Below are 23,218 nucleotides of genomic sequence, written 5' to 3'. Positions count from 1 at the left end.
GAAATTAATGTATCTGAAAAAGTGATCTGCACTCCTCTACTTCTTCAACACTCTTTTCCATCCTTTTGTGACCCTGCCTAGAAATTACGTTCTCATTAGCTAAATGAGATCATTGCCAAATAAAGTCAGAAAACCCACTAACTCTTTCAACTTTCTCCATCTTTGAAATGTGATACCATTCCTCTTACAATGATTTCTTTGGCTTCCATCACGCTGTGCTGTTTGAGTCATTCTGTTTTAATTGTTCTTTCACTCCTACCTTCAGTTGGCACTTTCTTCCTCCTACTCCTCACAGGTAGGCATTCCTTAGGTTCACTCCTTCGTCCTCTTCTAATTTTAAACAACCTGTCTGCAATTTCAGTGTAATAATACTGAGGACCCAATCAGCATTAGAGACATTCGTGGGACAGTGAGAGTAAAAACAGCCTCTTTAAAGGTAAAACAGACCTGGATTCCAGGTCAAGCCAACTGAGAAATGTGGGTAAATTATCAAATCTTTGTTTCGTTTCTTTATCTGAACTGAATATGATACCAGCCTCACAAAGATGCTCCCTATGTTTTTTGTTCCCCAAATGCACTGATGTTCTCTTTTACCTCCCTGTCTTTTCACATGCTGTGCCTATGCTGTGGCATTCTTGCTCTGCCCATCCTCCATCTAGCTAATTCCTACTTACCATCGATGTCTCACTTTGCTTTTATAAAAAATAATTTTATTTACTTATTTATTTTAGACTGCGCTGGGTCTTCTTTGCTGCACAGCCTTTTCTCTAGTTGCAGAGTTCGGGGACTACTCTCAGTTGCAGTGTACAGGCTTCTTATTGCGGTGGCTTCTCTTGTTGCAGAGCATGGGCTCTAGTGCACACGGACTTCAAGAGTTGCGGCACACAGGCTCTGGAGTTTGCAGCTCCCCAGCTCTAGAGCACAGGCTCAATAGTTGTGGCTTATCGACTTAGTTACTCCATGGCATGTGAGGTCTATCCAGATCAGGGATCAAACCCATGTACCCTGCGTTGGCAGGTGGATTCTTATCCACTGGGCCAACACGTAAGTCCCTGATGTCTCACTTTAGATGTTCCTTCCTCTAGGGAGGACATCCCTGGTGGTCTAGCAGTGAAAGTAAAGTCAGCAGTGGCCCTGGTGGTGAAAGTAAAGTCCGATGCTAAAAAAAACAATATTGCATAGGAACCTGGAATGTTAGGTCCATGAATCCAGGTAAATTGGACATGCTAAAGCAAGAGATGTTAAGAGGCTTCTCAGGAGGCACTAATGGTAAAGAACCTGCCAGCCAATGCAGGAGACATAAGAGACACAGGTTCGTTCTCTGGGTTGGAAAGATCCCCTAACTAGGAAATGATCACGCACTTCAGATCCAAGCAAGTATTCTTGATCCATTCAGTATTCTTGCTTAGAAAATCCCATGGACAGAGGAGCTTGGCAGGCTACAATCCATAGGATCCCAAAATGTCAGACAATACTAAAGTAACTTAGCAGGCATGCAAGCAGAAGACAATAGTGAACATCAACATTTTAGGATTCAGTGAACTAAAATGGACAGGAATGGGCGAATTTAATTCAGATGACCATTATATCTACTATTGTGGGCAAGAATCCCTTACAATAAATGGAGTAACCCTCATAGTCAACAAGAGTCTGAAATGCAGTACTTGGGTGCAATCTCAAAAATGACAGAATGCTCTCGGTTCATTTCCAAGGCAAACCATTCAATATCATAGTAATCTAAGTCTATGCTCCAACCACTAATTCTGAAGAAACTGAAGGTGAAAGTTTTTATAAAGACCTTCTAAAACTAACACCAAAAAAGATGTCCTAACCAAGGATCCCACCCAGGCCCGAGGGCCCTAGTAGTGATAGCACTGAGTGTTAACCACTGGACCATCAGGGAATTCCCTTGTTTTGGTTTTTGATTACCTGTGATAGAAACCCAATTCAGACTATGCTCAAAGGGAAGTAAATCACACATAACACAATGGTACAGTGAGTTTGGACAGGGCTTCATCTGGGAACTCAGATAATATCAACCAAGCCACTGTCCACTTATCTCTTTCTTTCTAACTCCCTCTTGCTCTGGGCTCTACTTCAGTCCCAGTGTGGTTGATTCCTAGACAGGTTCTGCCTGCATGGTGGGACGGCAGCCACCACCTGCTCTGGGCTGGTGGAATCCTCACCACTAGCAGATAGACTATCTTTTCCCTTATTGTTTCAGCAAAAATCTCAGGGAGGGCTCTATCTGACACTTAGCTTGGATTATGAGTCAAGTCCCAAACCAAAAATAGTGGTCGGGGTGCCTAGGACACAAGCTGACCCCTGGAATTAGAGGGTGAGTCACCCAGAGTAAAAAGAGGGTGGGGAGGAGTCTTCTCAAGAGACAGGGTCAGAGGTTCAGAATGACCAAGTTTCCAAAGCTGAATAGGTTTAGTTTAGAAAGACATCACAGTCTCTTCTATTTAATGTCACCAAACAACATCAGAATGAGGACACACAAACATATATGTTTGTTCCGTTTCACTTCATTCACATAATACAGCATTGAGGATCTACTCTGTGCCAGATACTATTCTAGACACCAGAAAATTGCAGTGGTTAAGACATAGAGGGACTTCCCTGGCATTCCAGTCATTAAGACTTTGTCTTCCAGTGTAGGATGTGTGGGTTCAATCCCTGGTTGAGGAGTTAAGATCCCACATGCCGTGTGGCCAAAAAACCAAATCATAAAATAGAAGCAAAAGGAGAAAACTGAGAGCATATCAAGTATCTTCTTCAGCCACAGTGGTATGAAACTAGATATTAACTTCAAGAAGAACAGAAAATTTACAGATATATGGAGATTAAAAAAACATGCTGTTGAACAGAGTCAATTAAGAAATCAAAAGAGAAATTGAAAGATACCTTGAGAAAAATAAAAATGGAAATATGAACAAAGCTAGTGGAGGTGATGGAATTCCAATTGAGCTATTTCAAATCCTGAAAGAGGATGCTGTGAAAGTGCTGCACTCAATATGTCAGCAAATTTGTAAAACTCAGCAGTGGCCACAGCATTGGAAAAGATCAGTTTTCTTTCCAATCCCAAAGAAAGGCAATGCCAAAGAATGTTCAAACTACCGCACAATTGCACTCATCTCACATACCAGTAAATAAAGTAATGATCAAAATTCTCCAAGTCAGGCTTCAGAAATACATGAACCATGAACTTCCAGATGTTCAAGCTGGTTTTAGAAAAGGCAGAGGAACCAGAGATCAAATTGCCAACATCCGCTGGATCATTGAAAAAGCAAGAGAGTTCCAGGAAAACATCTATTTCTGCTTTATTGACTATGCCAAAGCCTTTGACTGTGTGGATCACAATAAACTGTGGAAAATTCTGAAAGAGATGGGAATACCAGACTACCTGACCTGCCTCTTGAGAAACCTGTATGCAAGTCAGGAAGCAACAGTTAGAACTGGACATGGAAAAACAGGCTGGTTCCAAATAAGAAAAGGAGTATGTCAAGGCTATATATTGTCACCCTGCTTATTTAACTTATATGCAGAGTACATCATGAGAAACACTGGACTGCATGAAGCACAAGCAGGAATCAAGATTGCTAGGAGAAATATCAATAACCTCAGATATGCAGATGACACCACCCTTATGGCAGAAAGTGAAGAAGAACTAAAGAGCTTCTTGATGAAAGTGAAAGAGGAGAGTGAAAAAGTTGTCTTAAAACTCAACATTCAGAAAACTAAGATCATGGCATCTGGTCCCATCACTTCATGGCAAATAGATGGGGAAACAGTGGAAACAGTGGCTGACTTAATTTTTGTGGCTCCAAAATCACTGCAGATGGTGATTGCAGCCATGAAATTAAAAGACACTTACTCCTTGGAAGGAAAGTTACGACCAACCCAGACAACATATTAAAAAGCAGAGACATTACTTTGCCAACAAAGGTCTGTCTAGTCAAGGCTATGGTTTTTCCAGTAGTCATGTATGGATATGAGAGTTGGACTATAAAAAAAGCTGAGTGAAGAAGAATCGATGCTTTTGAACTGTGATGTTGGAAAAGACTCTGCGAGTCCCTTGGACTGCAAGGAGATCCAACCAGTCTATCCTAAAGGAGATCAGTCCTGGGTGTTCATTGGAAGGACTGATGTTGAAGCTCCAGTACTTTGGCCACCTCATGCAAAGAGTTTACTCATTGGAAAAGACCCTGATGCTGGGAGAGATTGGGGGCAGGAGGAGAAGGGGATGACAGAGGATGAGATGGTTGGATGGCATCACCGACTCAATGGAGATGAGTTTGGATAAACTCCAGGAGTTGGTGGTGGACAGGGAGGCCTGGCGTGCTGTAGTCCATGGGGTCTCAAAGAGTTGTACATGACTGAGCAACTGAACTGAACTGAACTGAACATACCAAAACTTATGGGATGCAGCAAAGGCAATACCAAGAGGCAAGTTCAAAACGATAGATGCCTGCCACAAGGAATGAGAAAAATTTCAAATATCCTAATTTTATACCTCAAGAAACTAAAAAAAAGAACAAATAAAGCACAAGATTAGTAGAAGGAAGGAAATAACAAAGATCAGAGTGGCAATACATAAAACAGAGCCTAAAAAGACAATAGAAAAGATCAATGAAACTACATTTGGCTTTTTAAAAAGATTTAATAGACAAATCTTAGCTAGGCTCATCAAGAAAAAAATGAGATGACTCAAATAAATAAAATCAGAAATGGAGAGAAAAGACTTTACAGTTGATACCACAGAAATACAAAGAATCATAAGTAACTACTATGAGCTAACAAGTTGGTTAACATAGAAGAAATGAATAAATTCCTAGAAACATACCACCAACCAAGACTGAATCATGAATAGAAAATCTGAAGAGATAGATTACTAGTAAGGAGATTAAATCAGTAAGGAACAATCTCCCAACAAAGAAAAGTCGAGGACTAGAGATTTCACTAGTGAATTCTATAAAATATGTAAAGTATTAGTACCAATCATTCTCAAACTCTTCTAAGAAACAGAAGAGGAAGAAACATTTCCAAATACATTTTACAAGGACAGCATTATTCTGATACCAAACAAGACAAAGATGCCATAAGAATTTCTGCATTTCTTAGCATACCATTAAAAAGACAAGCCATGGAATAGGAAAACATATTGCAAATCACATATTTAATAATGACTTGCAAAGAATTCTCAACACTCAATAAGAAAATCACCCAATTTAAAAATGTTCAGGGAATGCCCTGGCGGTCCAGTGGTTAGGGTGCCACACTTCCACTCCAGGGGGTGCAGGTTCAATCCTTGGTTGGGGAACTAAGATCCTACATGCCATGCAGCATAGCCAAAAACAGTAATAATAATAATAAATAAAACATTCAAAAGATTGGGACAGATACCGCAAATAAGATACACAGATGGCAAATAAGCCCATTATAAGATGCTTGATATCATTAATCATCTGGGAGATGCAGCTTAAAACTACAATGAGGGACCACTAGACATTTTTTAGGATGGATAAGATTAAAAGGATGACCACACCAACTGTAGGTGAGGATGTGGAGCAACTCAATCCCTCATACACTGCTGGTGATACAACCACTTTGGAAGACAGTTTAGCATTTTCTTTAAAAGATAATCATGTACTTACCATGTGACTTACACACTCTACTCATAGGAATTTATCCAGGAGAAACCATATGTACATATATAAGACTTGAACACTAATGTTCACAGTAGCTTAATTTTTTAAAAGTATATTTATTTATTTGACTGCATTGGGTCTTAATGTAGCACACGGGATCTTTGTTGTGTCATGCGGGATCTTTTGTTGCAAAACAGTGGATCTGTCCTTGAGGTTCATGGGCTCTTTAGTTTTGACTAGTGGGTTCCAGGCTCAGTAGTTGTGGCATGGGGGTTTAGTTGCTCCCCAGAAACTTAGTTCCCTGACCAAAGATCAAACCTGATTCCACTGCATTGCAAGGTGGATTCTTAACCACTGGACCACCAGGGAAGTCCCCATAGTAGCATCATTTGCAACAGCCAAAAACTGTTAACAACCTAAATGTCCATCAACAGGTGAGTGGATAAACCAATTGTTATAGATCCATACAAAGGAATACTACTCAGCAGGAAAATCAATGGATGCATGCAACAATATGGATGACTCTCAGTTATGCTAAATGAAAGAAGCCAGACCAAAAAAAGTAGATATTATATGATTCCATTAACATTCAGTTCAGTTCAGTTGCTCAGTTGAGTCCGACTCTTTTCGATCCCATGAATCGCAGCACACCAGGCCTCCCTGTCCATCACCAACTCCCAGAGTTTACCCAAACTCATGTCCATCGAGTCAGTGATGCCCTCCAGCCATCTCTTCCTCTGTCATCCCCTTCTCCTCCTGCCACCAATCCCTCCCAGCATCAGGGTCTTTTCCAATGCGTCAACTCTTCACATGAGGTGGCCAAAGTATTGGAGTCTCAGCTTCAGCATCAATCCTTCCAATGAACACCCAGGACTGATCTCTTTTAGGATGGACTGGTTGGATCTCCTTGCAGTCCAAGGGACTCTCAAGAGTCTTCCCCAACACCACAGTTCAAAAGCATCAATTTTTCGAGGCTCAGCTTTCTTCACAGTCCAACTCTCACATCCATACATGACCACTGGAAAAACTATTAACATTAAACTATAAGAAATGCAAACTAATCTCTAGCAACAGAAAACAGATCAGTGGTAGCCCAGGAGCAGGGAGGACAGGAAAGAGGGATCACAAAGGGGCAAGAGGTATTTGAGGGAGGTGATATGTATCTTCATTACTTTGACTGAAGCAATGATTTCATGGGTGTGTACATGCATGAAAACTTAACCAAACTAGACAGTTTAAATGTGTGTAGTTTATTGTATGTAACATCTACCTCAAGAAAGCTGTTAAGATGGAATATATATTTATAAAATATGTGTAGGGTATAACAAATAATAATGGCTTACCTGGTGGCTCAGTCTGTGAAGAATCTGCCTGCAAAGCTGGAGACCCTGGTTCCATCCCAGGGTGGGGAAGATCCTCTCGGGAAGGAAATGGCAACCCACTGCAGTATTCTTGCTTGTTAAATCCCATGGACAGAGGAGCCTGGTGGGCTACAGTCCATGGGGTCACAAGAATCAGACATGAATTAGCAACTAAACTATGGTAACAAATAATAAAACAACAGATCATTCTTTGTATTCATCACCTGGTTTAAAAAAGTAAATATCATTTTTTAAAATTGCTATGTTCCCCAACCACCCTAAAACCCAGGCTTTCTTGTTTAAAACAGATGGATGTCTGGAAACATTTTTGATATAAATAAGCTCAGTAATGTAGTACATGCATGTATGTGTGCTAAGATGCTTCAGTAGTGTTCTACTCTTTGTGACCCTATGGACTGTAGCCCACCAGGCTTCTCTGCCCATGTGCTTCTCCAGGCAAGAATACTGGAATGGGATCTTTCTAACCCTGGGATAGAACCCACATCTCTTAACCTCTATCATTGCACTGGCAGGAGGGTTCTTTACCCCTAGTGACCTGGGAAGCCCCAGTAATGAAGTGGTTTGGCACAGTTTGAAGGTGAAACTTGCCCTTTAAAAGATGGGCGGCCCAAAACGGTGACTTAAAAATAATCCCATTTTAGGATTATAATAATAATAATCTTGGCCGAGAGACTCTGCCGAGAATGCAAAAGGGAAAAGTCTTGCTAACTATGACCAGACAGGCACGTGCTTTCACTTCTTTTTTAAAAAACCGAGGCAGAGGGGGTAGATGGAACGAAAGTAGGAGGGGGCTTGTAGCAATAACTGGGCTTTGGCATTGGCTTGCTGGTGTGGGTTTTAGCCAGGCTCCACCCACAGATCGTTTTCTTAGGAGAGGTCACCAGAAAACTGACAAACTGTGAATACACTCTGCATTTAAAACTGCAGCAGTAGTCTGCAAGCAGGAATAGGGGGTTGTAATCGGCTTTCCTTCTAAGGGAAAGCTGGGAACCTTCTCATTTCACTTCATGAAAAATAAGCCATGAGGCAACTTCTGCCAAACATCTATTAATTGGATGAAACAGGTCTCTTGCCCGAGATCTGACTTCAGCTGTTTATTTCCAGCACAGCCAGTTCTTTCCTCTGCAGCTGATTGGCTCTGGAGTGTGGCCAGAAACCTACTTCCCGCAGTTAAAGGAGTCAGATCTCTAACTATTGATCTGTTTTCTTCTCTTCTGAGTGATGGCGCTCACCATTTTAATCCTCCGGCTGGCCGTCTGCATCCTGGCATTTCCCATGTACCTGCTGGACTTTCTGGGCTTGTGGAACTGGATATGCAAACAGTGGTTCCCCTACTTCCTGGCGAGGTTCACTGTGATGTACAACAAACAGATGGCGAGCAAGAAGCGGGAGCTCTTCAGCAACCTGCAGGAGTTCACGGGCCCCTCTGGGAAGCTCTCCCTGCTGGAGCTGGGCTGTGGCACCGGGGCCAACTTCAAGTTCTACCCCTCTGGATGCCAGGTGACCTGTGTTGATCCCAACCCCAACTTTGAGAAGTTCTTGATCAAGAGTATTGCCCAGAACCCACACCTGCAGTTTGAGCGCTTCATAGTGGCTGCCGGGGAGAACATGCACCAGGTGGCCACAGGCTCCATGGATGTGGTGGTCTGCACCCTGGTGCTCTGTTCCGTGAAGAACCAGGACCAGATCCTCCAGGAAGTGTGCCGAGTGCTGAGGCCGGTGAGTATGGGCTGAGAAGGGCTGCTTAGTAGCAACCACCATCACCAAGGGCAGTCCTCCCAATTTCACTAGATCAAACACCCTAACATAAAAGTAAAGCTACTAGAAAAAAATACTGTTGAATTTTTTAAGAAAAAATCTTAAAGTGTAGAAGAAGCTTTAAAGAAATAGACTGATAATACATAAATAAATAAAATTTTAGAACTCCTGCAGGGAAAAGGAATGGACTATAAACAAACTTAAAGTACAAAAAAAATTATAAAAATATTTGCCAAGGATGATAGACAAGGGGTTAACGTCCTTCATATTAAAAGACATTACAAATCAACAATAGGATTCTTCAATCAATTGGTTTAAAAAGAGAAAAAGAAGCAAAAAAGAAGCAGATTACTGGAACAGAAATATAAAGAGAGCCAATGTGATTTAAATGTTTAATCTTGCAATTAAAGAACAAATTAAAGCAAGATATTTTATAATGGAATCTTAAAACTAACAAGTGAATCTAACAAAACAGAAACAAATTCACAGAGAGAACAAACTAGTGATCACCAGCTGGGAGAGGGTAGAGGGGAGGAACAGGACAAGGGTATGGGATTAAGAGATAGGAGCTACTGTGTATAAAATAAATAAGCAACAAGGATATATCCCATAGCACAGGTAAATATAGCCATTATTTTGTAATAACTTTAAATAGAGTATGTTGTCGTTCAGTTGCTCAATAGGGCCCAAATCTTTGCAACCCCATAGGCTGCAACATGCCAGGCTTCCCTGTCCTTTACCATTTCCCAGAACTTGCTCAAACTCATGTCCATTGAATTAGTGATGCCATCCAACCATCTCATCCTCTGTCATTCCCTTCTCCTTCAATCTTTCCCAGCATCAGGGTCTTTACTAATAAGTCAGCTCTTCACATCAGTTGGGTAAAGTTTTGGAATTTCAGCTTCAGCATCAATCCTTTCAATGTATATTCAGGGTTGATTTCCTTTAGGATTGACTGGTTTGATCACCTTGCAGTCCAAGGGACTCTCAAGAGTCTTCTCCAAGACTACATTTCAAAACCACCAATTCTCTGGCGTTCAGCCTTCTTTATGGTCCAACTCTCACATCCATACATGACTACTGGAAAAGCCATAGCTTTGACTAGACAGACCTTTGTTGGCAAAGTAATATCTCTGCCTTTTAATATGCGGTCTAGGTTGATCATAGCTTTTCTTCCAAGGAGCAATCATCTTTTAATTTTGTGGCTGCAGTCACCATCTGCAGTGATTTTGGAGTCCAAGAGAATAAAGTCTGTCACTATTTTCATTGTTTCCCCATCTATTTGCCATGAAGTGATGGGACCAGATACCATGATCTTAGTTTTCTGAAGGTTGAACTTTAAGCCAACTTTTTCACTCTCCTCTTTCACCTTCATCAAGAGGCTCTTCAGTTCCTCTTTGCTATCTGCCATAAGGGTGGTGTCATATGTGTATATCTGAGGTTATTGGTATTTCTTCTGGCAATCTTGATTCTTGCTTGTGCTTCATCCACCTGGTATTTCTCATGATGTAATCTGCATATAAGTTAAATAAGCAGGCAGACAATATACACCTTGACATACACCTTTCCCAATTTCGAACCAGTCCGTTCTTCCATGTCCAGTTCTAACTGTTGCTTCTTGACCTGCATACAGGTTTCTAAAGAGGCAGGTAAGGTGGTTCTGGTACTCCCATCTCTTTAAGAATTTTCCACAGTTTGTTGTGATCCACACAGTCAAAGGCTTTAGCATAGTCAATAAAGCAGAAATAGAAGTTTTTCTGCAATTCACTTGCTTTTTCCACAGTGCAATAGATGTTGGCAATTTAATCTCTAGTTCCTCTGCCTTTTCTAAATCCAGCTTGAACATCTGGAAGTTCTCGGTTAATGTACTATTGAAGCCTTCCTTGGAGAATTTTCAGCATTACTTTGCTAGCATGTGAAATAAGTGCAACTGTTCAGTAGTTTGAAGACTTTTTGGCCTTGCCCTTCTTTGGGATTGGAATGAAAACTGACCTTTTCCAGTCCTGTGGCCACTGCTGTGTTTTCCAAATTTGCTGGCATATTGAGTGCAGCACCTTCACAGCATCATCTTTTAGGATTTGAAATAGCTCAGCTGGAATTCCATCACCTCCACTAGCTTTGCAGTGAAGCTTCCTAAGGCCCACTTGACTTTGCACTCCAAGATGTCTGGCTCTAGGTGAGTGATCACACCATCGTGGTTATCTGGGTCATGAAGATCTTTTTTGTATAGTTCTTCTGTATATTTTTACCACTTCTTCTTAATATCTTTTGCTTCTGTTAGGCCCATACCATTTCTGTCCTTTATTGTGCCCATCTTTGCATGAAATGTTCCCTTGGTATCTCTAATTTTCTTGAAGATGAGAGAGTTAATTCTTAGGTAAGTTGATGAGGAGTCCAGGGCCCTCAAGGAGGAGAAAGGGACAAAGATTTTAGTCTACATTCCCTCATCTTAGTCACATAAGACTTTTTTTTCTTTAAGCATACAGCTAATGATTACACAACAAAACAACTTATCTTGCTCAAGGGCTTGTTTTTCCTTAAATTCTGTACTAATGATTACATAACAACATTATATCTTGCTGGAAGACATATTTAAGAACCTTCTGATTAATCCTGTTATCTTAAAATGTTTGTTTGTTTGGGTCTGATAAGACCTTTCTCTTGTTAACAACCAATTGAAAAGTACATAAGGCCTTGGTAAGACTAGTGGGGCACTCTCTGCCCACTTCTGATGTCTATGTCGGAAGCTTTCTCTACCCCCTTCTCACTGTAATAAAACTTTTGCCAGGAAGCTCTGAGTGACTAAAGCTGAGTGTCTGAATCTGAAGCAAAATTCTCTCTATTGGAGATCATGAACCCGACACCATTCACCATTCACATAGGCTATCAAAGAGATCTCTAGTCTTTCCTATTCTATTATTTTCCTCTATTTCTTTGCATTGTTCACTTAAGAAGGCTTTCTTATCTCTCCTTGCTATTCTTTTAAACTCTGCATTCAAATGGGTATATCTTTCCTTTCTCCTTTGCCTTCAGCTTCTCTTCTCAACTATTGATACGTCCTCTTCAGACAGCCATTTTTCCTTTTGCATTTCAAAAACCACTTTTTGTACAATGATCACCACTTCCTGTACAATGTCATGAACCTCTGTCCATAGCTCTTCACTCTATCAGATCTAATTCCTTGAATCTATTTGTCACTTCCACTGTATAAGCATAAGGGATTTGATTTAGGTCATGCCTGAATGGGCTAGTGATTTTCCCTATTTTCTTCAATGTAAGTCTGAATTTTGCAATAAGGAGTTCATGATCTGAGCCACAGTCAGCTACTGGTCTTGTTTTTGCTGACTGTATAGAGCTTCTCCATCTTTGGCTGCAGAGTATAACCAATCTGATTTCTGTATGGATCATCTGATGATGTCCATATGTAGAGTCATCTTGTGTTGTCTGTCAGAAGAGCATGTTTACTATGACCAGTGTGTTCTCTTGGCAAAACTCTGTTAGCCTTTGCCCTACTTCATTGTGTCCTTCAAGGCCAAACTTGCCTGTTACTCCATGTATCTCTTGACTTCCTACTTTTGCATTCCAGTCCCCTATTATGAAAAGGACATCTTTTTTTGGTGTTCGTTCTAGCTAGAAGGTCTTGTAGGTCTTCCTAGAACTGTTCAACTTCACCTTCTTTGGCTTTAGTGGCTAGGGCATAGACTTGGATTACTGTGATATTTAATGGCTTGCCTTGGAAACAGAGATCATTCTGTTCTGAGACTGTACCCAAGTACTGCATTTTGGACTCTTTTGTTGACTATGAGGGCTATTCCTTTTCTTCTTAGGGATTCTTGCCCACAGTAGTAGATATAATGGTCATCTGAATTAAATTCTCCCATTCCTGTGCATTTTAGTTCACTGATTCCTAAAATGTCAATGTTCACTCTTGCCATCTCCTGTTTGAGCACTTCCAATTTACCTTGATTCATGGACCTAAGATTCCAGGTTCCTATGCAATATTGCTCTTTACGGCATCAGACTTTACTTTTACCACCAGACACATCCACAACTGGGCATCGTTTCCACTTTGGCTCAGCCTCTTCATTCCTTCTGGAGCTCTTTCTCCACTCTTCTCCAGTAGTATATTGGGCGCCTACTGCCCTGGGGAGTTCATCTTTCAATGTCATATCTTTTTGACTTTTCATTCTGTTCATGGGGTTCTCAAGGCAAGAATACTGAAGTAGGTTTGCCATTCCACTGAAGAAGGGTAGAGGGGCAAGACAGGAGTGTGGGATGAAGAGATACAAACTACTATGTATAAAATAAATAAGCAATAAGGATATATTCTACAGCACAGGGAAATATAGCCATTATTTTGTAATAACTTTAGAGTATAATCTATAAAAATTCTGAATCACTATGTGGTACACCTGAAACTAATATTATAAATCAACTATACTTGAATTAAAAAGAAAGTAAAGCAAGACGCTATTTTACCTACTATTCTGTCAGAGACTTTTAAGTTCAATATAGTGTTGGGGTTAGTTTGGAGGACTGGATACCCCAGTCGGAAGAAGTGTCCTCTTTGGAAGGGCAATTTAATAATATTAAAATTTCAAGTACACTTACTCCTTCATCCATCTGGAATTTATCCTATAGCTATATGTATAAATGTGCAAAAACTCATTTATATGTGAAAATATTCATTACAGTATTTGCAACACCACAAATTGAAAACAACTTAAATATCCATCAGTCAAAGGCTGTTAAGTAAATTTTCACATAGTATAAAGAATTTCTGTGCATCTGTTAAAAAGAACAATGAAGAGTTACCTATGTTGATATGAAAAAAATCCTCGACTTAGTGTTAATTTAAAAGGCAATGAAAACAGAGTATTATGTAGAGTACAAGTCCATTTGTGTGTATGGGGGAGAATATACCTATACAAGTATTTATGTTAATGGGAATGATACACAAGAAACTATTAACAGTTACAGTTTCTAAATCTATGGATGACTTTTTTAGTATTTTACAGATGATAAACACAGATTCTTTATACAGTTCTCAGAAAACCTCTTGCTTTATTAAAAATGAAAGCTTTTATCTAGTTCACAAACATTTTATTTAATTTATAAATAATTAATCCAATAATAAATTGAGAGTTTACTGTGATAGCTGGTAATGTGGAAGACTATTAGAATGTATTTACACATTAAATTGATTCAATGTGATGTCCTTTTATGGTATGATTAATATGTAAAGAAAGCAGTAGCCTATGATTATGGCATTAATTCCTGCAAGAAGTAGATTATAATTAGATAGTGTAATTACTATAATACTCAGTTGGGGGTAACTGGAATGGCTGGGAAAATAAGATTCTCTAAGCTAATTTATAGTCATCAGGTTGGTACTGATGGTGGGAGTGTTATAACTGATGGGCTACTGTGTGTGTGTTAGTGAGCATCAGCCAAGAAGGACTGCATTTACTATAGGAAATGGTAAAGGCTGTGCCACCATGATAAAGCTTTATGAGATTGCCAAATCAGACACAACTGAATAACTGAACTGAACTGAATAACTTTCTAATCCTAAATGGTTCAGAAGTAAATTAACAAAATGTTAAAGGCAAAAGGATCCAGTTATGATCCTCTGTTCAACTGCCAATAAAAAGGCAATTCTGTAACCATATACTTCAGTTAATGATTTTGTATTCCCAAGTAAAGGGAGACATTTTTACTAAAAGAAAAAAAATAAAGTTACCTATCATATGTTATTGGATTGATAAGAGTAAAGAGTGAGGTGTATTGTATAATGGAGTGTATTTAATGTGTATTATTAAGGCAATGGGAGACAGTATAAAATAGTTTCTTTTTTTTTTTTTTCCATTTATTTTTATTAGTTGGAGGCTAATTACTTTACATCATTGCAGTGGTTTTTGTCATACATTGAAATGAATTAGCCATGGATTTACATGTATTCCCCATCCCGGTCCCCCCTCCCACCTCCCTCTCCACCCGATCCCTCCGGGTCTTCCCAGTGCACCAGGCCCGAGCACTTGTCTCATGCATCCAACCTGGGCTGGTGATCTGTTTCATATAGATAATATACATGTTTCGATGCTGTTCTCTTGAAACATCCCACCCTCGCCTTCTCCCAGAGTCCACAAGTCTGTTCTATACATCTGAGTCTCTTTTTCTGTTTTGCATATAGGGTTATCATTACCATCTTTCTAAATTCCATATATATGTGTTAGTATACTGTAATGTTCTTTATCTCTCTGGCTTACTTCGCTCTATATAATGGGCTCCAGTTTCATCCATCTCATTAGCACTGATTCAAATGAATTCTTTTTAATGGCTGAGTAATATTCCATGGTGTATATGTACCACAGCTTCCTTATCCATTCGTCTGCTGATGGGCATCTAGGTTGCTTCCATGTCCTGGCTATTATAAACAGTGCTGCGATGAACACTGGGGTGCATGTGTCTCTTTCAGATCTAAAATAGACTTTCTTAACTCTCAGTTCAGTTCAATCTCATAGTCGTGTCCAACTTTTTGTGACCCCATGAACTGCAGCACGCCAGGCTCCCCTGTCCATCACCAACTCCCAAAGCTTGATCAAACTCATGTCCAATGACTCAGTGATGCCATCCAACCATCTCATCCTCTGTCATCCCTTTCTCCTCCTGCCTTCAGTCTTTCCTAGCATCAGGGTCTTTTCCAGTGAGTCAGTTCTTCGCATCAGGAGGCCAAAGTATTGGAGTTCCAGCTTTAGCATCAGTCCTTCCAATGAATATTCAGGACTGATTTCCTTTAGGATTGACTGATTTGATCTCCTTGCAGTCCAAGGGACTCTCAAGAGTCTTCTCCAACACCACAGTTCAAAAGCATCAATTCTTTAGTGCTCAGCTTTCTTTACGGTCCAACTCTCATTTTTAACCCTAGTTCCCAATTAATTTAAGTATTTGTATCTGTCAGTATAAGTTTTCTTCAGACTGCTTACACATATTTCTTTGTAAAATTATTTCTAAGTATTTTGGAGTTTTTGTGTAGAATCAGAATTGTTAGCTTCTAACTACTGACTAATAATCTATATGAATACTATCATTTTTATCTTGTTTTCAGTTATATTACTAATTAATTCTGTTTTCCAATGGATACTCTGGCCTTTTCTAAATAGGCAGCAAAAGATTATAATTAGCAGTATTAACACTCTACTTTAGTTAAGTATCACTTGTGCTTTAAAATGTCTTTTTACAAATGATTTATTTATAGCAGGATCCAAACAAAATCCATACATTGCATTTGGTGGACATGTCTCCTGAGTCTTTAACAGTTTCCATTCCTTAATTTTTCATTTATTTATGGAACATTTATATTTATTTATGGAATACATGGATAATTTACCCTAGAGAATTTCTTACAGTCTGTACTTGGCTGATTATATTCTCATGACATTATTTAATATGTTTCTTCATCTCCTGTCTTTCCCGTAAACCAGTAATTAGGTCCAAAATCTTGATTGCATTCAGTTTTAAATCTTTTTGGCAAAAATAACAGGGTTGCAAGAGTCAGACACAACTTTGTGACTAAAGAGAGAGAGAGAATCTGTATGCTTTCAACTGCATGACATTAGGAGCAGTGCAATGTCTGGGTGTTATACTATTATTAACATTGAAGTGGACCAGTGGATTTAGATGATGTCAGACTAATTCATTCACTAAAAAAGAATTACATCAACTTTTTACCAAATGCTTTTAAGCAGCCATTGATCATCACCAAGTCTGTTATTTTATTAAGAAATTTTAATATGGTGATTTTCAAATTCTATTATCCTTCTGCATCTATTCATTATTCATTTTCTACTAAAAAAACTTTACTTCCTCAACTGTTTAATTATCCTGAAGGAAAGCTGAAATGCTTGATTCAATTTTTAGAGTAATGAGTGAGTGCCTGCTGCTGCTGCTGCTGCTGCTAAGTCGCTTCAGTCGTGTCTGACTCTGTGCGACCCCATAGACGGCAGCCCACCAGGCTCCCCCATCCCTGGGATTCTCCAGGCAAGAACAGTGGAGTGGGTTGCCATTTCCTTCTCCAGTGCATGAAAGTGAAAAGTCAAAGTGAAGTCACTTAGTCGTGTCTGACTCTTTGCGACCCCATGGACTGCAGCCTACCAGGCTCCTCTGTCCATGGGATTTTCCAGGCAAGAGTACTGGAGTGGGGTACCATTGCCTTCTCCGGAGTGAGTGCCTAGTAGCCTCAAAAAGTGACAAATAAGGTTTTGGGTTTTTTAGTATATTCTTACAGATTTTATGTATAAATACATAAATTTTATGTATAAATATATATATGTAAGTGGCAACCCAGTCCAGTATTCTTGCCTCGGAAATCCCATGGACAGAGAAGCCTGGTGGGCTACAGTCCATGGGGTCACAAAAGGATCAGATACAAGTTAGCAACTAAACAACAATGTCTATTTTAACCCACCACAGTAACTTACTTTTATTTTATTTAAAAAAAACACTCTTTTTCTGTAATAGTGAGTGAGATCTGGGTAGCTATGTGTGTTCCTGGTTTGCATCTTTTAGTTTGTATTTTTCTTATTTCATATATGTGTTCTTAAAAGATTTTCTTGCTTTCATTTTTATATATAGTAAAATGTGGTCTTTGTGATTTCTGATATTGAGAATTTATTATCTTTTTTTTACTTCAGTATTCATTTTTCCAAATCTTCCTTATTTTGTCCATTTTATCTGTCATGGAGTAATTCTGATGCATATTAAAGTCTCCCACTCCATATGTGTTGCTGTCCATTTTTCCTTATATATGAAATACTTTTTTCTACATAATTTAATGTTTTTATTATTTGATGTTATCCTTTTTCTGTCATAGGAATCAAATTGTGCCTATTTCATTGGTTTTATTTTGTTTCAGTGACTCTTCATGGAAACAAGGAATTTGCTACTTTTTCTATCCTCTCCCTTTCTCAGTCTTTGATAATTTAGTCTGGGGTTGTAAATTCCATCATTTACTGGTTTTTCATAGAGCAAAATAATTTTACTTTAAAAATAAAAATTAATGTTATTAAAAAAAAAGAAACTATTAACAGTTACCTCTTGGGAAGAGTATGAATATCTTAATATTTGAATTTACTATTCTAGGGGAAAAGGATGTTCTGTAATCCCCAGTTTTCTTTTCTTTTTTTTTTCCTAGTTTTATTTTCTAACAGAGGAAATCCCTCAGGAAGAAAAGGACTGGAAGAAAGTGTTTTTGAAGAAAGATACTAGTCGAATCTAGTATCCCCGGGGTCCCTCTCCGTCCCCACTACAGCTAACAAAATCTATACAAGTTCAAGTCACTTATATAAAATGGTGTACAATCTGCATATGTTATGCACATCCTCCCACATACCTTAAGTCATCTCTAGATTACTTAGCATACCTAATGTAATGTAAATGCTATGTAAATAGTTGCCAGTGAAAGGTTGTTGCTGAACGATAAGACGCGGGATTCTTGGCCTCCGGAGGAGACGAATTCAATCTGGGGCCAGAGACGAGGCTGGATTGCTCAGAGCTTTTGTGTAATAAAGTTTTATTAAAGTATAAAGGAGATAGAGAAAGCTTCTGACATAGGCATCAGAAGGGGGCAAAAGAGTACCCCCCTCCTAGTCTTTAGCTGTATGTTATATAGTCACTCACAGTCTGTTAATGAAAAGAGGAAATTCATAAAATTTAGAATGGCACCAGATAATTCATCCCTGGCCATAAAACGATTGACTTGAATCTTGTAGAAGGGCAGAATACCAACAAATAGTTTCATTTACATAGATTAGGGGAACAATACCTGAGTAAGTAAATAAGGCCGTTTGGCGGAACCGATTTGAAGATCGAGTCTGGGGTTCATTAACATATCTTAAGACAACATTTCCATAAGAAAAAGAAATATATTGGTTAACTCAAGGTTTGAGAGTAGTTAGCTTCAGGTGAGACCAGGTGTCATGGCAACACAGAATGTTAAGAGAAACCTTTTAAATTTGTATAGAGAAGAAAAAATATCGCTGGTTTGTTTCTTCCTGCCGCTTAAGAGAGAGAAAAATGTCTGGCACGTGCAGCCTCTTTCCTCCGTTTGGAGACCCCTGGCCTTCCTGCCTGTTACCCTCTCACCAGCATGTGGCAAATTCAAGTTTGGCTTTTTTGTAAGTTTCTGGATTTTTCCCAGTATTTTCAATCTGTAGCTGCTTACATCTGAGGACACGGAACCTGTGGATACCGAGCGCCTTGTTGTGCTTAGTCGTTCAGTCATGTCCGATTCTTTGCGACCCTAGGCACTGTAGACCACCAGTCTCCTCTGTCCATAGGGATTCTCCAGGCAAGAATACTGGAGTGGGTTGCCATGACCTCCTCCAACAGATCTTCCCAACCCAGGGATCAAACCTAGGTCTCCCACACTGCAGGCAGATTCTTTACTATTTGAGCCACCAGGGAAGCCCAAGAATACTGGAGTGGGAAGCCTATCCCTTCTCGGGGGGAACTTCCCAACCTAGGAATCAAACCAGGGTCTCCTGAATTGCAGGTGGATTTTTTACCAGCTGAGCTCCCAGGGAAGTCCATGTGTGAGACTGTCAAGACTAGCACCATGACAGGCGCCCTGAACTAAGAGTAGGCCTAAGTTTCAGTTTTCCCGAGGTTAGGGTAATTATCTGCCCTCAACAGGCCACCAGAGACCAGCTAATCAGTACGCGCCCAGTAAACCTCCGAGAAGGTCCCCTGGAAAGTTCCGCGGGTGCGAAAGTTTGTACCAACAAAATTGCTTTGCAAACATGTAACCAATCCGCTTGCGCCCACTGCCCACTGCTTATGTTTGAAATCGAGCACCCTATAAATGTGCGTGGAAACTGGGGCTCGGGGCTCTCTGACTTTGCACCACTGCGTTGGTTGCAGCAGGGGCCCTGGCTCGAGTCAGCAATAAATTTCCCTTCCTTTGCGTGTTGCATTGTCATGGAGGTCTTATCTTTTCCTGTTGGGGGATTTGGACAGCGGGCATAACACATGGATACCAAGGGCTGAGACCCAACTGTAATTCTGTCTTAGGCTCAAGGATAGGTCAACATCAAAATAGTATCTGAAAAATGTCTGATTCTGATACTCACATCCTGGATCCTTATGTCCTAAGATTGGGCATTAAGTGGCACAGTTAGGAGACATTTTGCTTATAGTGTTACTAATCTCACAATGCCTCTACAAAGCAAATAATGATCATCTCAGGTTTAAACACTGAGAATGCTCTTAGGGGATCATATTCTTCCTTTAACTCCTACAAAGCACCTTCTCACTGATGAATAGAACTAGGGATTTTCCTACATTCTCATTTACCCCATCATGCATTCCTTAACACAGGGACTATCTTCATGTTAGGTTGGTGAAACAGACCTGGAGAAGTTAAGAAACTTGCCCCACATTACACAGCCAGCAGATCTGACTTTAATGCACATATTCTTATCACTGCACCACAGTGCTTATCCCTGGGGCTTTGTATTGCTCCAACTTCAACATTTCTACCACTTTTGCTGGCTATTCTTCCTCTGCCCATCCCTTAAACACTGGAGTTTCTATTTTGGCTCTCATTTTGCTTATATACATTCCTTGTGCAATCTCATGCCCCCCAAAGTTTTCGATTATCATGCACATAGATGGTTTCCAAATCTAAGCATCAAGCTCAGATCTCTAACTCCAAATGTTCAAGTCCAGCTGTCTACACAGCGGTCACCTGAATGGGTAACAGGCATCTCCTTCCTATCCTGTATAACCCAGAGCGCATCAGCAACCTCTCCAGGCACAGGCCTCCTCTTCTCTTCTGGCCTCTCCTATGGAGAAATTATTTTCCACGGGAAAATTTCAAGTTTTCCATTCCTAAACACAAGTCTCATACTTGCCCACAGAATTTGGGGGAACACCCTCTCTAAACTCTGCCTCGGACAGTCAAGACTAGAGAAGCTAGAAGAGGCTAAGGAGAATGGGACTGTCACCATGGGTTTTAGAGGTACTCATTGGTCCCTTTCCTCCTTCTCCCCCCAAGATACGTAGAAAACTTCTGAAGACTCCTTAATAATGTGTAGCTACTACTGTGTCCAGACTTGACCTGGACTGTCCCAGATGAAAGCAACACTTGCTGTTAATGACAGTTATTTACACACAACATCCACAGATTGAATAAAATCCCTAATGACAAAATATTATCATGGACTGCTTGTAAATAGCCAGTGGGAATTTGCTGTATGATGCAGGGATTTCAGCCTGCTGCTCTGTGACAACCTAGAAGGGTGGGATGAGGTAGGAGAAGGGAAGAAAGTTTCAGAGGGAGGTGACATATGTATACCTATGGCTGATTCATGTAGATGTATGGCAGAAACAATACAATATTGCTTTATGGTATTGTAAAGCAATTATTTTCCAATTAAATAAATCAAAAGAAGAAAAATGTTATCATGAATTTAGTAAGATTTTAGATGGCTCCATATTTTTTTAAAAATTTCAACAAACCAAAAATTTATGCTTTTATTCTTAAATTTTTCCCCTATTTTTAAAATTAATTTGTATTGAAATATATTGCTTTACAATGTTGCATTAGTTTCTAGTATACAGCAAACTGAATGTCTTTTGGATTTCAGTCCCATTCAGATCACCACAGTACACTAAGTAGTGCTGTATGATATGTTCTCATTTGTTAGGCACTTCAGTTTTTTTAATTACTCCTATCATTTTCATTCTGTGACAATGGTACAAAATATAAAACATGGTTATTTAGCACCAGGCAGTGCTTGGCATGGATTCAGATTCCCACAGGTTTGCAAAGCAGAGCCTAAGAACAATTTTCAGATATATTTAAAGTTTTTTTAAAAATGTAATTGAAAGGCAAACAACAAATGGTGGTGGGGGGGAACATTTGTAGTGTACATAGTCTAACTATACTAAAAGCCCTTAAAAATCAGTAAGAAAAAAGCCAACAGCCTATCAGAAAACTGATAATGGACATCAAGAGACAAATCAGAAAGGAAGAAATCTAAACAACCAATAACATTTAGTAAAAGATGTTAAGATTATTAAAGATATGCATATTATCAAAAATATCACATTACATATCAAGTTGACCCAAAAAAAGTATCGATGAGCATTTATTGGAAATAGGCACTCATACCTATTGCTGGTATGAATGCAAATTGTTGCAACTTTTCCAAAGGGCAGTTTGAAAACGGGTTTCTCAGGTGGCTCATTGGTAAAGAATCTGCCTGCCAATGCAGGAGGTGCAGATTCAATTCCCAGGTTGGGAAGATCCCTTGGAGAGGAAATGGCAACCCACTCCAGTATTCTAGCCTGTAAAATCCCATGGGCAGAGGAGATTGGTGGGCTACAGTCCATGGGGTCGCAAAGAGTTGGAGGTGACTGAGCAACTGAGCACGCAAGCAATTTGACAACCTGTATCAACAGTTTTAAAAAGGCACAGACTTTTGACTCAGCAACTCCACTTTTTAGCAAGTTATTTATTTGGAAATAATTTTAGATGATCACGAACACTTATGGGTAAGGATATTCACTGTAACAGTATTTACAATAGTGAAAAACTGGAAATAGTCTAAATGAGAATGGTTAAATAGGAGATGGTAACTTTAGTGGTGTGAAATACTATGTAGAGATTTTTTATTGTTTCTTTTTTTTGTAAAAATTTTTTAAACCATGTTTTAGAATAATACTCAAATACATAAATAAAATAAAAGATTATAAAATAGAATGTATATTCCAATTCTAGTATTAGGGGGAAAATACATATTCCTATAAAAGTACATACAAAATCTTAACAGTAGTTATCTCAAGGTAATGAAAGGTGGCTGACTGTTTTTCTTTGTAAACTTTTCTCTTTTCTAAATTTTCTAAAATAAACACATTGGTGGGACAGTATTACAAGCCTCTGGAGTCAGACAACTCAAGTTAAAAACCTGGTTCTAACATTTATAGGTTGTATGATGTTGGGCAAGTTGTTTATTTTCTATGTGACTGTTTCCTTACCTGTGAAAAATAGGAATGATAATTATATTTACCAAATAAGTGTATTGTGAGGATTAAGTGGGTTAACATGTGATAGACAGGCATTAAGGATAAGCTCTTGAATTTAAATTGCTTTAAATTTTAGCTATTATTATTATCTATTCCTCTATGTTGGGGTCTTTTAATGGACCGGAACCTGGTGGTACAGAGTCGACGATAAGAAAGTAAAAGAGAGAAAGGGAGAGAGAGACAAAAAAGACCCGGGGACCTAAGCTCTGATGGAGCAAAGGTGCTTTAATGATTTTTCTATGAGTATATACAGGCTGCAGTACAAGAACCTTCTTTCGGGAATGATAGAGTTCAGCAAACCAAACAAACTGCAATGGTTACCAAGGGAACAAGGAGTAA

The 23,218-nt window shown here is 39.3% G+C and overlaps 1 protein-coding gene across 1 annotated transcript; it reads left to right on the top strand.

The window, feature by feature from the left end:
* Positions 1–8,212: 8,212 nt before the first annotated feature.
* On the top strand, positions 8,213–19,769 carry LOC110122575 (thiol S-methyltransferase TMT1A-like). The gene is made up of 2 exons (XM_070454435.1): positions 8,213–8,752; positions 17,985–19,769. Exons 1-2 carry the CDS (start codon positions 8,255–8,257, stop codon positions 18,066–18,068), a joined length of 582 nt encoding a protein of 193 aa, XP_070310536.1. The 5' UTR covers positions 8,213–8,254; the 3' UTR covers positions 18,069–19,769.
* Positions 19,770–23,218: the final 3,449 nt, after the last annotated feature.

The sequence above is a fragment of the Odocoileus virginianus genome, chromosome 24 (genome assembly GCF_023699985.2).
Source record: "Odocoileus virginianus isolate 20LAN1187 ecotype Illinois chromosome 24, Ovbor_1.2, whole genome shotgun sequence".
Classification (NCBI taxonomy): Eukaryota; Metazoa; Chordata; class Mammalia; order Artiodactyla; family Cervidae; genus Odocoileus; species Odocoileus virginianus.
The sequence above is the reverse complement of the archived record's forward strand: the minus strand, read 5'-3'. Positions and strand labels throughout refer to the sequence as shown.

What these genes read in the sequence shown, in the direction of transcription:
- LOC110122575 (XM_070454435.1), top strand. Translation starts at nt 8,255, where the DNA reads ATGGCGCTCACCATTTTAATCCTCCGGCTGGCCGTCTGCATCCTGGCA. An exon ending in TGTGCCGAGTGCTGAGGCCG is followed by an intron (nt 8,753 to 17,984) that starts GTGAGTATGGGC and finishes TTTTTTTCCTAG; the next exon opens with TTTTATTTTCTAACAGAGGA.